Source organism: Agelaius phoeniceus, chromosome 3, assembly GCF_051311805.1.
Source record: "Agelaius phoeniceus isolate bAgePho1 chromosome 3, bAgePho1.hap1, whole genome shotgun sequence".
NCBI lineage: Eukaryota > Metazoa > Chordata > Aves > Passeriformes > Icteridae > Agelaius > Agelaius phoeniceus.
This window is the reverse complement of record NC_135267.1, coordinates 1,582,223-1,596,035: the sequence shown is the minus strand read 5'-3', so window position 1 is coordinate 1,596,035 and position 13,813 is coordinate 1,582,223. Positions and strand designations below refer to the sequence as shown.

Genomic DNA, 13,813 nt, shown 5'->3' with positions numbered 1-13,813 from the left:
CCCCCAAAAAAACTCAATTTTTCCCAACTAAAACCCCCAAACCTCCCATTTTTCCAAATAAAAACCCAAAATCTCCCATTTTTCCAAGGAAACCCAAAAACTTCCATAATTTCCAAGGAAAACCCTCCAATTTTTCCAAATAAAAAGCCCAAAACTTCCATTATTTCCAAGGAAAACCCTCAAATTTTTCCGATGGAAACCCCCAAAACCTCAATTTTTCCCAACTAAAACCCCCAAAGCTCCCATTTTTCCAAATAAAAACCCAAAAACTTCCAAACCCAAAAACTTCCAATTTTTCCAAGGAAAACCCTCCAATTTTTCCAATGAAACCCCCCAAAAAAACCTCAATTTTTCCCAACTAAAACCTCCAAACCTCCCATTTTTCAATTAAAAAAAAAAACCAAAACCCCTCAATTTTTCCCAGGAAAACCCCAAAAAACCTCATTATTTCCAAGGAAAACCCTCAAATTTTTCCAAATTAAAACCCAAAAATTTCCATTTTTTTCCAAAGAAAACCCTCAAATTTTTCCAAGGAAAACCCTCAAATTTGTCCAAGGAAAACCCCCCCAAAAACCTCAATTTTTCCCAACTAAAACCTCCAAACCTCCCATTTTTCCAAATAAAAACCCAAAACCTTCCATCCTTTCCAAGGAAACCCAAAAACTTCCATAATTTCCAAGGAAAACCCTCCAATTTTTCCAAATAAAAACCCCAAAATTTCCATCTTTTCCAAGGAAAACCCTCCAATTTTTCCAAGAAAAACCCCCAAAAACCTCATTATTTCCAAGGAAAACCCTCAAATTTTTCCAAATTAAAACCCAAAAATTTCCATTTTTTTCCGAGGAAAACCCTCAAATTTCTCCAAGCAAAACCCCCCAAAAAACTTCAATTTTTCCCAAATACAACCTCAAACCCAGACCCTCAAACTTTTCCAAATTAAAACCCAAAAATTTCCATTTTTTCCAAATAAAAACCCAAAAACTTCCATCTTTTCCAAGTAAAACCCTCCAATTTCTCCAATGAAAACCCCCAAAACCTTCAATTTTTCCCAACTAAAACCCCCAAACCTCCCATTTTTCCAAATAAAACTCCAAAATCTCCCATTTTTCCAAGGAAACCCAAAAACTTCCATATTTTCCAAGGAAAACCCTCCAATTTTTCCAAATAAAAAGCCCAAAACTTCCATTATTTCCAAGGAAAACCCTCAAAGTTTTCCAATGAAAACCCCAAAAAACCTCAAACCTCCCATTTTTCAATGAAAAAAAAAAACCAAAACCCCTCAATTTTTCCCAGGAAAACCCCAAAAAACCTCATTATTTCCAAGGAAAACCCTCAAATTTTTCCAAATTAAAACCCAAAAATTTCCATTTTTTTCCAAAGAAAACCCTCAAATTTTTCCAAGGAAAACCCTCCAATTTCTCCAATGAAAACCCCCCCCCAAAAAACCTCAATTTTTCCCAAATCGACCCCCAAACCTCCCATTTTTCCAAATAAAAACCCAAAACCTTCCATCCTTTCCAAGGAAACCCAAAAACTTCCATAATTTCCAAGGAAAACCCTCCAATTTTTCCAAATAAAAACCCCAAAACTTCCATCTTTTCCAAGGAAAACCCTCCAATTTCTCCAAGAAAAACCCCCAAAAAAACCTCATTATTTCCAAGGAAAACCCTCACATTTTTCCAAATTAAAACCCAAAAATTTCCATTTTTTTCCAAGGAAAACCCTCAAATTTCTCCAAGCAAAACCCCCCAAAAATTTCAATTTTTCCCAAATACAACCTCAAACCCAGACCTTCAAATTTTTCCAAATTAAAACCCAAAAACTTCCATATTTTCCAAGGAAAACCCTCAAATTTTTCCAAATAAAAACCCCAAAAACTTCCATCTTTTCCAAGGAAAACCCTCCAATTTCTCCAAGCAAAACCCCCCCAAAAAGCTCAATTTTTCCACAATAAAACCCCTCAAAAAACCTCAATTTTTCCCAAATCAAGCCCCAAACCTCCCATTTTTCCAAGGAAAACCCCAGCAGGCCCCTCCCATTTTGCCAACCGCGACGCTTGGCGAGACACGAGGAGGATGAGGAGGAACAGGAGGAAGATGAAGGAGAAGAAGAAGAAGAAGAAGACGAAGAAGAAGAGGAAGAAGAAGGAGGAGAAGGAGAAGGAGGAGGAGGAGGAGGAAAAGATGAAGGAGAAGGAGGAGAAGGAGAAGATGAAGGAGAAGAAGGAGAAGAAGGAGAAGAAGAAGAGGAGGAAACACCAAAAGCAGAAGAAGATGAAGAAGAATGAGAAGAAGAAGAAGAAGGAGAAGAAGAAAGAGAAGAAGAAGGAGAAGAAGAAGGAGAAGAAGAAGGAGAAGAAGGTGAAGAAGAAGAGGAAGAAGAAGAAGAAGACGAAGAAGGAGACGAAGAAGGAGAAGAAGGAGAAAAAGATGAAGGAGAAGAAGAAGAAGGTGAAGAAGAAGAAGGAGAAGAAGAAGGAGGACAAGAAGAAGAAGGAGAAGAGGAAACACCAAAAGCAGAAGAAGATGAAGAAGAAGGAGAAGAAGAAGGAGGAGAAGAAGGAGGAGAAGAAGAAGGAGAAGAGGAAGAAGAAGGAGGACAAGAAGAAGGAGGAGAAGAGGAAACACCAAAAGCAGAAGAAGAAGGAGAAGAGGAAGAAGAAGGAGGAGAAGAGGAAACACCAAAAGGAAACCCCCAAATCCGCCATTTCCCCGCTCCCGCTTTTCCGGAAGTTTCCGTGGCCGCTTGGGTCACTCGGGGGCGGGGTTGGCCAGGCGGGCCTGGAGCTTGGCCTGGTCCACGGCGTCCAGGAGGTTCTTGGCGTCCATGGCCAGGGCGTGCGAGGCCGTCAGCATCTGCCGGCGGAACTCGGCCGCCAGCGCGGGGCCCAGGCTCTGCTGCGCCAGCCGCACCTTCCCGATCAGCGCCGCCAGCTCCGCGTTCAGCACCCGCTGCGTGCCCTCGATCTGACACCGGAAATTCACGGAGTTGGGGTTACCTCAGCAGGAAATTCAAGGATTTTCCCAGAAAATTCAAGGATTTTCCCCAGGAAATTCAAGAATTTTCCCAGGAAATTCTGACATTTTTCCCAGGAAATTCTGGATTTTTTCCCCAGAAAATTTTCCCCAGGAAATTCAAGAATTTTTCCCAGGAGATTCTGGATTAATTTTCCCAGGAAATTCTGACAGTTTTTCCCAGAAAATTCTGGATTATTTTCCCCAGGAAATTCAAGAATTTTTCCCAGAAAATTTTCCCCAGGAAATTTTCCCCAGGAAATTCAAGAATTTTATCCCAGGAAATTCTGGATTTTTTCCCAGGAAATTCAAGAATTTCTCCCAGGAAATTCTGACATTTTTCCAAGAAAATTCTGGATTTTTTTCCCAGGAAATTCGGAAAATTTTTCCCAGAAAATTCTGGATTTTTTCCAGAAAATTCTGACCTTTTTCCCAGAAAATTCTGGATTTTTTCCCCAGGAAATTCTGACAGTTTTTCCCAGAAAATTCTGGATTTTTCCCCCAGGAAATTTTCCAGGAAATTGCAGAATTTTTCCAGAAAATTCTGGATTTTTTCCCCAGGAAATTCTGACATTTTTCCCAGGGAAATTTTCCAGGAAGCTGCAGAATTTTTCCCAGAAAATTCTGAATTTTTTCAACAGGAAATTCAAGAATTTTCTCCCAGGAAATTCTGACTTTTTTCCCAGAAAATTCTGGATTTTTTTCCCATAAAAATTCCAGAATTTTTCCCGGAAATTCTGAAATTTGCCCACGGAAATTTTCCAGGAAGTTGCACAATTTTTCCCAGAAAATTCTGGATTTTTTCCCAGGAAATTCTGGATTTTTTCCCCAGGAAATTCTGACATATTTCCCAGAAAATTCTGGATTTTTTTCTCCCAGAAAATTCTGGATTTTTTCCCAAGGAAATTCTGACATATTTCCCAGAAAATTCTGGATTATTTCTCCCAGAAAATTCTGAATTTTTTTCTCCCAGGAAATTCTGACATTTTTCCCAGAAAAGTCTGGATTTTTTTCCCCAGGAAATTCAAGAATTGTCTCCCAGGAAATTCTGAAATTTTCCCTGGAAAATGTTCCAGAATTTTCCCAGGAAATTCTGGATTTTTGCCATAAAATTCCATAATTTTCCAGAAATTTTCTTGGTTTTTTTTCCAGGAAATTCCAGAATGTTTCAAGGAAATAATGGCAGTTTTCCAGGAAATTCTGACAATTTTTCCCAGGGAAATTTTCCAGGAAGTTGCAGAATTTTCCCAGGAATTTCCACGGTTTTTCCAGAAAATTCCGTATCTTTTCCAGAAAATTCAAGAATTTTCCCAGGAAAATTTCCCAGGAAGTGCCAAAATTTTCCCAGAAAATTCTGGATTTTTGCCAGAAAATTCCATGATTTTTCCACAAATTTTCATAATTTTTTCCATGAAATAATGGAAGTTTTCCAGAAGATTCCAGGATTTTTTTCCCATAAAATTCAAGAATTTTTCCAGCAAATCCCTGAATTTTTTCAGAAAATTCTGGAATTTTCCTAGGAAATTCAATGTTTTTTTCCAGAAATTTCCTGCTTTTTTTCCAGAAAATCCTGGAAATTTTTCCCGAAAATTCTGGATTTTTGCCAGAAATTTCCATTATTTTTCCAGAAATTGTCATAATTTTTTCCGGAAAATTCCAATTTTTTTCCATAACATTCAAGAATTTTTACAGGAAATTCTGACATTTTTTTCAGAAAATTCTGATATTTTCCCAGGAAAATTTTCCAGAAAAGTCCAGAATTTTTTTGCCAGAAAATTCCAGATTTTTTCCAGGACATTCTGAAATATTTCCAGAAGATTCTGGAAATTTTTTTTGCCAGAAAATTCCAGAATTTTTCCAGGACATTCTGAAATATTTCCAGAAAATTCTGGATTTTTTTTGGCCAGAAAATTCCAGATTTTTCCCAGGACATTCTGAAATATTTCCAGAAAATTCTGGAATTTGTTTTGTGCCAGAAAATTCCAGATTTTTCCCAGGACATTCTGAAATATTTCCAGAAAATTCTGGATTTTTTTGGCCAGAAAATTCCAGAATTTTCCCAGGACATTCTGAAATATTGCCAGAAAATTCTGGAATTTGTTTTTTGCCAGAAAATTCCAGATTTTTTCCAGGACATTCTGAAATATTGCCAGAAAATTCTGGAATTTTTTTTGCCAGAAAATTCCAGAATTTTCCCAGGACATTCTGAAATATTTCCAGAAGATTCTGGAATTTTTTTTGCCAGAAAATTCCATAATTTTTTTCCAGAATTTTCCCAGGACATTCTGAAATATTTCCAGAAAATTCTGGATTTTTTTTCCCAGAAAATTCCAGATTTTTTTCCAGGACATTCTGAAATATTTCCAGAAAATTCTGGAATTTTCTCAAGAAATTCCTGAATTTCTCCAGAAAATTTTGGGAATTTTTCCAGAAATTTGGTTCAAGGATCCCAAGGGAACGTGGGAATCGATCCCACCACGGATCCAATGACCCAAGGCCAGAGCGGGGAACGTTTTTCCAGAATTTTCCGGGAATTTTCCGGGAATTTCCCGGGAATTTTCCCCTAAGAGGGGGGAATTTCGGGAACAACGCCCCTGCTGCCGTGGGTACCTCGGTGCGGGAGGAGGCCGGGAGCTGGGGCAGGACGGCGTCGACGCTGCCGATCAAATTCCGCAGGCACAGCCCGATGTTCTGCGGGAGCCGGGGAATACTCGGCATGGATCCGTCCCAGCGGGGGGGGAACGGATCCATCCCAGCGGGGGTGGATTCCCACCAGGAATGGATCCCAGCAGGGAATGGATGACACCAGGGATGGATCCCAGCAGGGAATGGATGGATCCCAGCAGGGAATGGATGGATCCCAGCAGGGAATTGGATCCTAGCAGGGGATGGATCCCAGCAGGGAATGGATGACACCAGGGGACGAATCCCACCAGGATGGATCCCACCAGGGACAGATCCCACCAGGATGGATCCCAGCAGGGCAGGGATCCCATCAGGGTATGGATCCTACCAGGGAATTGGATCCCAGCAGGGAATTGGATCCCAAGAGAGGATCTGGGTGGGAATGGATCCCACCAGGGCATGGATCCCATCAGGGAATGGATCCCAGCAGGGGATGGATCCCACCAGGGCGTGGATGACACCAGGGGTGGATCCCACCAGGATGGATCCCATCAGGGAACAGATTCCAGCAGGGCATGGATCCCACCAGGGCATGGGTCCCAGCAGGGAACGGATCCCATCAGGGGATGGATCCCAGCAAGGCACGGATCCCACCAGGGAATGGATCCCACCAGGGATGGATCCCAGCAGGGAATGGATCCCACCGGGGAATGGATGACACCAGGGCGTGGATCCCAGCAGGGTGTGGATCCCACCGGGGCAAGGATCCCACCAGGGAATGGATCCCAGCAGGGAATTGGATCACACTGGGGCATGGATCCAACCAGGGCATGGATGGATCCCACCAGGGCATGGATCCCAGCGGGGCACGGATCCCACTGGGGCATGGATCCCATCAGGGCTTGGATCCCACCAGGGAACGGATCCCAGCATGGATGGATCCCACCATGGCATGGATCCCACCAGGATGGATCCCATCAGGGCATGGATCCCATCAGGGCATGGATCCCAGCAGGGGTGGATCCCACCAGGAATGGATCCCAGCAGGGAATGGATCCAGCGGGGGTGGATTCCCAGCAGGGAATTGGATCCCAGCAGGGAATGGATCCCTCCCAGCGGGGAATGGATCCCAGCAGGGAATGGATCCCAAGAGAGGATCTGGGTGGGAATGGATCCCACCAGGACATGGATGACACCAGGGCATGGATCCCACCGGGGAATTGGATCCCACTGGGGCAAGGATCCCAGCAGGGCATGGATCCCACCAGGAATGGATCCCACCAGGGAATTGGATCCCACCGGGGCATGGATCCCACCAGGGAATGGATGGATCCCACCAGGGTGTGGATCCCACCAGGGAATGGATCCCATCAGGGGATGGATCCCACCAGGGATGGATGGATCCCACCAGGGAATGGATCCCAGCAGGGCAAGGATCCCACTCAGGGGTGGATCCCACCAGGGATGGATGGATCCCAGCTGGGAATGGATCCCAGCAGGGAATGGATCCCAGCAGGGCACGGATTCCCGGTGGGAATGGTTTGGGGTGGGATGAGGGGAGGCTCCAACCGTGGGGACAAGGAGGGAGCCGGGAATGTGGGAATGGGTCCCACCATGGAGCCAATGGAAGGGTTGGGAATGTTGGAGATTCCGCCATGGATCCAAGGGGGGAACAGCTGGGAATGTTGGAGATTCCACCAACGATCCAAGGATCCATGGGAGGATCAGGGAATGTTGGAGATTCCACCATGGAGCCAAGGATCCATGGAAAAGTTGGGAATGTTGGAGACTCTCCCACCATGGATCCAAGGAGCCAAAGGAGGAGATGGAAGTGTTGGAGATCCCACCATGGATCCAAGGATCCAAGGGAGGAACAGCTGGGATTGTTCTCACCATGGATCCAAGGATCCAAGGGAGGAGCTGGGAATGTGGGAATTGGATCCAAGGGAGGAGCTGGAAGTGTTGGAGACTCTCCCACCATGGATCCAAGATCTATGGGAGGGGCTGGGAATGCTGGGATTGCTCCCACCATGGATCCGAAGCCCCAAGAAATGAACAGGGAATGTTGGAGATCCCACCATGGATCCAAGGACCCAATGCAGGAGCTGGGAATGTGGGAATTGGTCCCACCATGGATCCAAGGGAAGGGCAGGGAATGTTGGAGATCCCACCATGGATCCAAAGCCCCGAGAGAGGAACAGGGAATGTTGGAGATCCCACCATGGATCCAAGGACCCGATGGAGAGGTTGGAAATTTGGGAATTGGTCCCACCATGGATCCAAAGATCCAACAGGGAATGTTGGAGCCTCTCCCACCATGGACCCAAGGGAAGAGCAGGGAACGTTGGAGATCCCACCATGGATCCAAAGCCCCAGGAGAGGAACAGGGAACGTTGGACCCAAGGATCCCAAGGACCACCCAGAAATTCCGGAATCTCCCCCTCTCCGGGACACGCCCCCCCTTCCCCCTTCCCAAAACAGCATCAGCCAATCAGGATCCCCGGTTTCCCCGCCCCGTGTCCCTTTTCCCGGTGCGATTCCGGCGGGATGGGCGCCCACCTTGACGGCCAGGATGTAGCCGTGGGGCGGCAGGCGGCCGATGTCGTCCTTGAGGCGCAGCACGGCGCGCACCAGCTCCGTGACGCTGCCGTACACCGCATCCGCCGAGCGGTCCAGCCGCGCCGTGGGCGCCGGATGCAGCTGGGACTGGAGGGTGGGGAAACACGGGGATGGAGAACGGGGATAAAACGGGGATAAAAAGGGATAAATGGGATAAAAAGGGATAAACAGGGATAGCAGGGATAACAGGATCGGGAATCCCGGGATAGCAGGGTTGACGGGATCAGGAAAACAGGGATAGCAGGGAAAACAGGGATGAAAAGGGATCACAGGGAAAACAGGGATAACGGGGATAGCAGGGAAAACAGGGATAAAAGGGATAAACAGGGATAAAAAGGGATAGCAGGGATAAAAAAGGGATGGCAGGGAAAACAGGGATTAAAAGGGATTAAAAGGGATCACAGGGAAAACAGGGATAGCAGGGAAAACAGGGATGGCAGGGAAAACAGGATCAAAAATTCCAGGGTAACAGGGATGATGGGATCGGGAAAACAGGGAAAACAGGATCGGGAAAACAGGGATAAACAGGGAAAACAGGATCGGGAAAACAGGGATAAACAGGGAAAACAGGGATAAAAGAGATGGCAGGGATAGCAGGGAAAACAGGGATAAAAGGGAAAACAGGGATAAAAAGGGATAAAAGGGATGGCAGGGAAAACAGGGATAAAAAGGGATAGTGAGGATAACAGGGAAAACAGGGATAAAAAGGGATGACAGGGAAAACAGGGATAAAAGGGATAAAAGGGATGGCAGGGATAGCGGGGAAAACAGGGATAAAAGGGATAAAAGGAATAAAAGGGATTGCAGGGATAACAGGGATAAAGGGATAGCAGGGAAAACAGGATCAGGAAAACAGGGATAAAAAGGGATAGCAGGGAAAACAGGGAAAAAGAGATCAGAAATTCCAGGATAACAGGGATGACGGGATTGGGAAAACAGGGATAGCGGGGAAAACAGGATAGGGAAAACAGGGATAAACAGGGATAGCAGGGAAAACAGGGATGAAAAGGGATCGCAGGGAAAACAGGGATAACGGGGATGGCAGGGATAGCGAGGAAAACAGGGATCACAGGGAAAACAGGGATAAAAGGGAAAACAGGGATAAACAGGGATAGCAGGGAAAATGGATAAAAAGGGATAGCGAGGATAACAGGGAAAACAGAGATAGCAGGGAAAACAGGGATAAAAAGGGATAAAAGGGAAATCAGGGATAAAAAGGGATGGCAGGGAAAACAGAGATAGCAGGGAAAACGGGATCAGAAATTCCAGGATAACAGGGATGACGGGATCGGGAAAACAGGGATAGCAGGGAAAACAGGATCGGGAAAACAGGGATAAACAGGGATAGCAGGGAAAACAGGGATAACGGGGATGGCAGGGATAGCAGGGAAAACAGGGATAAAAAGGGATAAAAGGGATGGCAGGGAAAACAGGGATAAAAAGGGATAGTGAGGATAACAGGGAAAACAGGGATAAAAAGGGATAACAGGGATAGCAGGGAAAAAGAGATCAGAAATTCCAGGATAACAGGGATGACGAGATCGGGAAAACAGGGATAGCGGGGATAGTGGGGAAAACAGGGATAAAAAGGGATAGCGGGGATAGCAGGGAAAACAGGGATAAAAGGGAAAACAGGGATAAACAGGGATGGCAGGGATAATGGGGATGGCAGGGATAGTGAGGAAAACAGGGATAAAAAGGGATAGCAGGGAAAACAGGGATAGCAGGGATGGCAGGGAAAACAGGGATAAACAGGGATAAAAGGGATGGCAGGGAAAACAGGGATGATGGGATCAGGAATTCTGGGAAACCAGGGAAAACAGGGGTAACGGGATCGGGAATCCCGGGATAACAGGGATAACGGGATCAGAAATTCCGGGATAGCAGGGAAAACGGGGATAATGGGATCAGGAATCCCGGGATAGCAGGGAAAACAGGGATAAAGGGGTTGGGAATCCCAGCAAAACAGGGATAACGGGATCAGAAATTCAAGGATAACAGGGATGACGGGATCAGGAATTCCAGGATAGCAGGGAAAACAGGGATAATGGGATCAGGAATTCCAGGATAACAGGGATAACAGGATCGGGAATCCCGGGAAAACAGGGAAAACAGGGATAATGGGATCGGGAATCCCGGGATAGCAGGGATAACAGGGATAACAGGATCAGAAATTCCAGGATAGCAGGGATGACGGGATCAGGAATTCCGGGATAACAGGGAAAACAGAGATAATGGTATCAGGAATCCTGGGATAACAGGGAAAACAGGGATAACAGGATCAGGAATCCCAGGATAGCAGGGATAATGAGATCAGGAATTCTGGGATAACATGGAAAACAGGGAAAACGGGATCGGGAATTCCGGGATAACAGGGATAACAGGATCAGGAATTCTGGGATAACAGGATCAGAAATTCCAGGATAACAGGGATGATGGGATCAGAAATTCCAGGATAACAGGGATGATGGGATCAGGAATCCTGGGATAACAAGGATCAGAAATTCCAGGATAACAGGGATTAACGGGATTGGGAATTCCAGGATAACATGGAAAACAGGGATAACAGGATCAGGAATTCCGGGATAACAGGGATTACGGGGATCAGGAATTCCAGGAAAAATGGGAAAACCAACATCTGTCAGCAAGGGCTTGTGGTGCTCCCATCCCTGGGAAAGGCTGGGATAGGGATTGGAGGAACCGGGAATTCCGTGACCATGGAATGGGGTGGGGTTGGGAGGTTCCTTCCCCTGGGATCTTGGGCTGGGATTCCCAGAGAATCCCTGGGAGCATCCAAGGGTGGATTTGGATCACCCTGGGATCATGGGAAGTGTCCATGGGATCATGGGATTGAGGGTCCATGGATCCCATCCCAAACCATTCCGGGATTCTGGGATCAAGGACACTCAGGATCCATCCCGAGGGATTTTTATGGAATTCAGGGATGGAAAAGGGAAGGGAGACCCTTCCTGGAGTCCTGAATTCCCAGGGAAGCCCCTGGATCCCGAAATTCCTTCCCAAGGAGGCGTCAGGATGGGGCTGGATGCAATGCCAGGCTGGGAGAGCAGCTGGGAATGTGCAGCTGGATCAGGGGAGGATCCAGGGAATCCTTGGAGCCGCTTCCCCATCCCAAAGGGGCTCCAGGAGAGCTGGGATTGGGGCAAGGGCTGGAGGGGCAGGAGCCAGGGAATGGCTTCCAGTGGGAAAGGGGAGCTTGGGATGCTGGGATCCTGGGAAGGGATTCCTGGCTGGGCTGGGATTCCCAGAGAATCCCTGGGAGCGTCCAAGGGTGGATTTGGATCACCCTGGGATCATGGGAAGTGTCCCTGGGATGGGATTGAGGGTCCATGGATCCCATCCCAAACCATTCTGGGATTCTGGGATCAAGGACACTCAGGATCCATCCCGAGGGATTTTTACGGAATTTGGGGATGGAAAAGGGAAGGGAGACCCTTCCTGGAGTCCTGAATTCCCAGAGAAGCCCCTGGATCCCGAAATTCCTTCCCAAGGAGGAGCTGGGATGAGGCTGGATCCAGTCCAGAGGGATTTGGGACCCTGGAATGGCCGGGAATGGCTCCCACCATGACCGGAGGTTCGGGATTTGGGGATTTTGGGATCTTGGGAAGGAATTCCTGGATCCCAGAGAACCCCTGGATCCCTGGGAATGTCCAAGGGATCACCCTGGGATCTTGAGGGTCCCTTCCCACCCAAACCACCCTGGAATCCTTTGGGATTTCCCGGCCCCGATCCCGGCCCCGATCCCGATCCCGATCCCGTCCGACCCCTCTGGAGCTGGGAACGGCCGGGGAAATTCCCGGATTCCTGGGATCCATCCCAGGTCTTACCTGCGCCCCAAGTCTCGGCGGCTTCTGGGGGGGCCCCGTGAATTGCGCTGGGAAAAGGGAGGGAAAATCATTCCAGAAGATTCCAGGGAATCCCGGGAACGCCACGAAACCCCGGGATCCGCACCCAACCCCTTCCCCTGGGATCCCAATCCCAGATTTCCCAGCTCGGGGGAAAAATGGGAATTTCACTCGTGGTGGGGAGGGGGATCCACGGGGAAACATTCCCGAGGTGAATTCCGGGTGGGAATTCCGGAATTCCGGGGTGGGAATGGGCAGGGACTCACTGTAATCCGTCTCCTTCTCCGGGAGGAGCTGGAAGGGGGGAAAAATCCGGAATTAGAGACCCCAAAATTCGGGATAAAGGAAGAGGGAGCCCCAAAATTTGGGATGGAGGGAGGAGATGCCCCAAAATTTGGGATGGAGGGAGGGGGAGCCCCAAAATTTGGGATGGAGGGAGAGGGAGCCCCAAAATTTGGGATACAGGGAGGAAAGGCCCCAAAATTTGGGATACAGGGAGGAAAGGCCCCAAAATTTGGGATGGAGGGAGGAGATGCCCCAAAATTTGGGATGGAGGGAGGAGAAGCCCCAAAATTTGGGATGGAGGGAGGAGGAGCCCCAAAATTCGGGATGGATGGAGGAGGAGCCCCAAAATTTGGGATACAGGGAGGAGATGACCCAAAATTTGGGAGGGAGGGAGGAAAGGCACCAAAATTTGGGATACAGGGAGGAAAGGCCACAAAATTTGGGATGGAGGGAGGAGAAGCCCCAAAATTTGGGATGGAGGGAGGAGGAGCCCCAAAATTCGGGATGGAGGGAGGAGGAGCCCCAAAATTCGGGATGGATGGAGGAAAGGACACAAAATTTGGGATGGAGGGAGGAGGAGCCCAAAAATTTGGGATGGAGGGAGGAAGAGCCCCAAAATTCGGGATGGAGGGAGGAGGAGCCCCAAAATTTGGGAGGGAGGGAGGAATGGCACCAAAATTTGGGATGGAGGGAGGAAAGGCCACAAAATTTGGGATGGAGGGAGGAGGAGCCCTAAAATTTGGGATGGAGGGAGGAGAAGCCCCAAAATTTGGGATGGAGGGAGGAGGAGCCCCAAAATTTGGGAGGGAGGGAGGAATGGCACCAAAATTTGGGATGGAGGGAGGAAAGGCCACAAAATTTGGGATACAGGGAGGAAAGGCCCCAAAATTTGGGATGGAGGGAGGAGGAGCCCCAAAATTTGGGATGGAGGGAGGAAAGGCCACAAAATTTGGGGATTTTGGGGTTGATTTTCCCAGGATTTCTAGGATCGCTCACCAGGGGAACGTTGTTGTTCAGGAACACCTTGGGATCCTGGAAAAGGGGGAAAAGAGGGTGAGAGGTGGGGAAAAATGGGGAAAAAATGGGAAAAATGGGAAAAGGGGGGGAAAAGGGGGGAAAATCCCATTTCCAAAATATTAAGAATGATGATGATGATAATAATAATAATAATAATAATGATAATAATAATAATAATAATAATAAAGTGCAACTGAAAACGCCTTAAAGTTCCCCAAAATTCCAAATATTCCCTTGGATTGTGGAGTCCCTGGATCCCAAAATTCCTTCTCAAGGAGGAATCGGGGTGGGGCTGGATCCAATGCCAGGCTGGGAGAGCAGCTGGGAATGTGCAGCTGGATCAGGGGAGGATCCAGGGAATCCTTGGAGCCGCTTCCCCATCCCAAAGGG

General features: G+C 47.5%; 1 protein-coding gene across 7 annotated transcripts in view; it reads right to left on the bottom strand.

Annotated features, from left to right (window-relative positions):
* Positions 1 to 2,628: 2,628 nt before the first annotated feature.
* PTK2B (protein tyrosine kinase 2 beta) overlaps positions 2,629 to 13,813 on the bottom strand; it is an 82,458-nt gene continuing 71,273 nt past the window's right edge. For 2 of the 7 annotated variants that reach the window (XM_077176446.1, XM_077176447.1), the window contains 6 exons: positions 13,403 to 13,438; positions 12,388 to 12,415; positions 12,104 to 12,150; positions 8,199 to 8,345; positions 5,625 to 5,705; positions 2,629 to 2,966 (listed from right to left, as the gene is read on the bottom strand). In XM_077176446.1, coding sequence (XP_077032561.1) covers positions 2,751 to 2,966; positions 5,625 to 5,705; positions 8,199 to 8,345; positions 12,104 to 12,150; positions 12,388 to 12,415; positions 13,403 to 13,438 — 555 coding nt within the window. In that variant the 3' untranslated portion in view covers positions 2,629 to 2,750. Of the gene's footprint in view, positions 2,967 to 5,624; positions 5,706 to 8,198; positions 8,346 to 8,409; positions 9,292 to 9,440; positions 9,859 to 10,036; positions 10,061 to 10,474; positions 10,654 to 10,716; positions 10,741 to 12,103; positions 12,151 to 12,387; positions 12,416 to 13,402; positions 13,439 to 13,813 lie in introns of those variants that run through there. The other 5 variants (XM_077176441.1, XM_077176442.1, XM_077176444.1 and 2 more) reach the window with 5 other exon arrangements.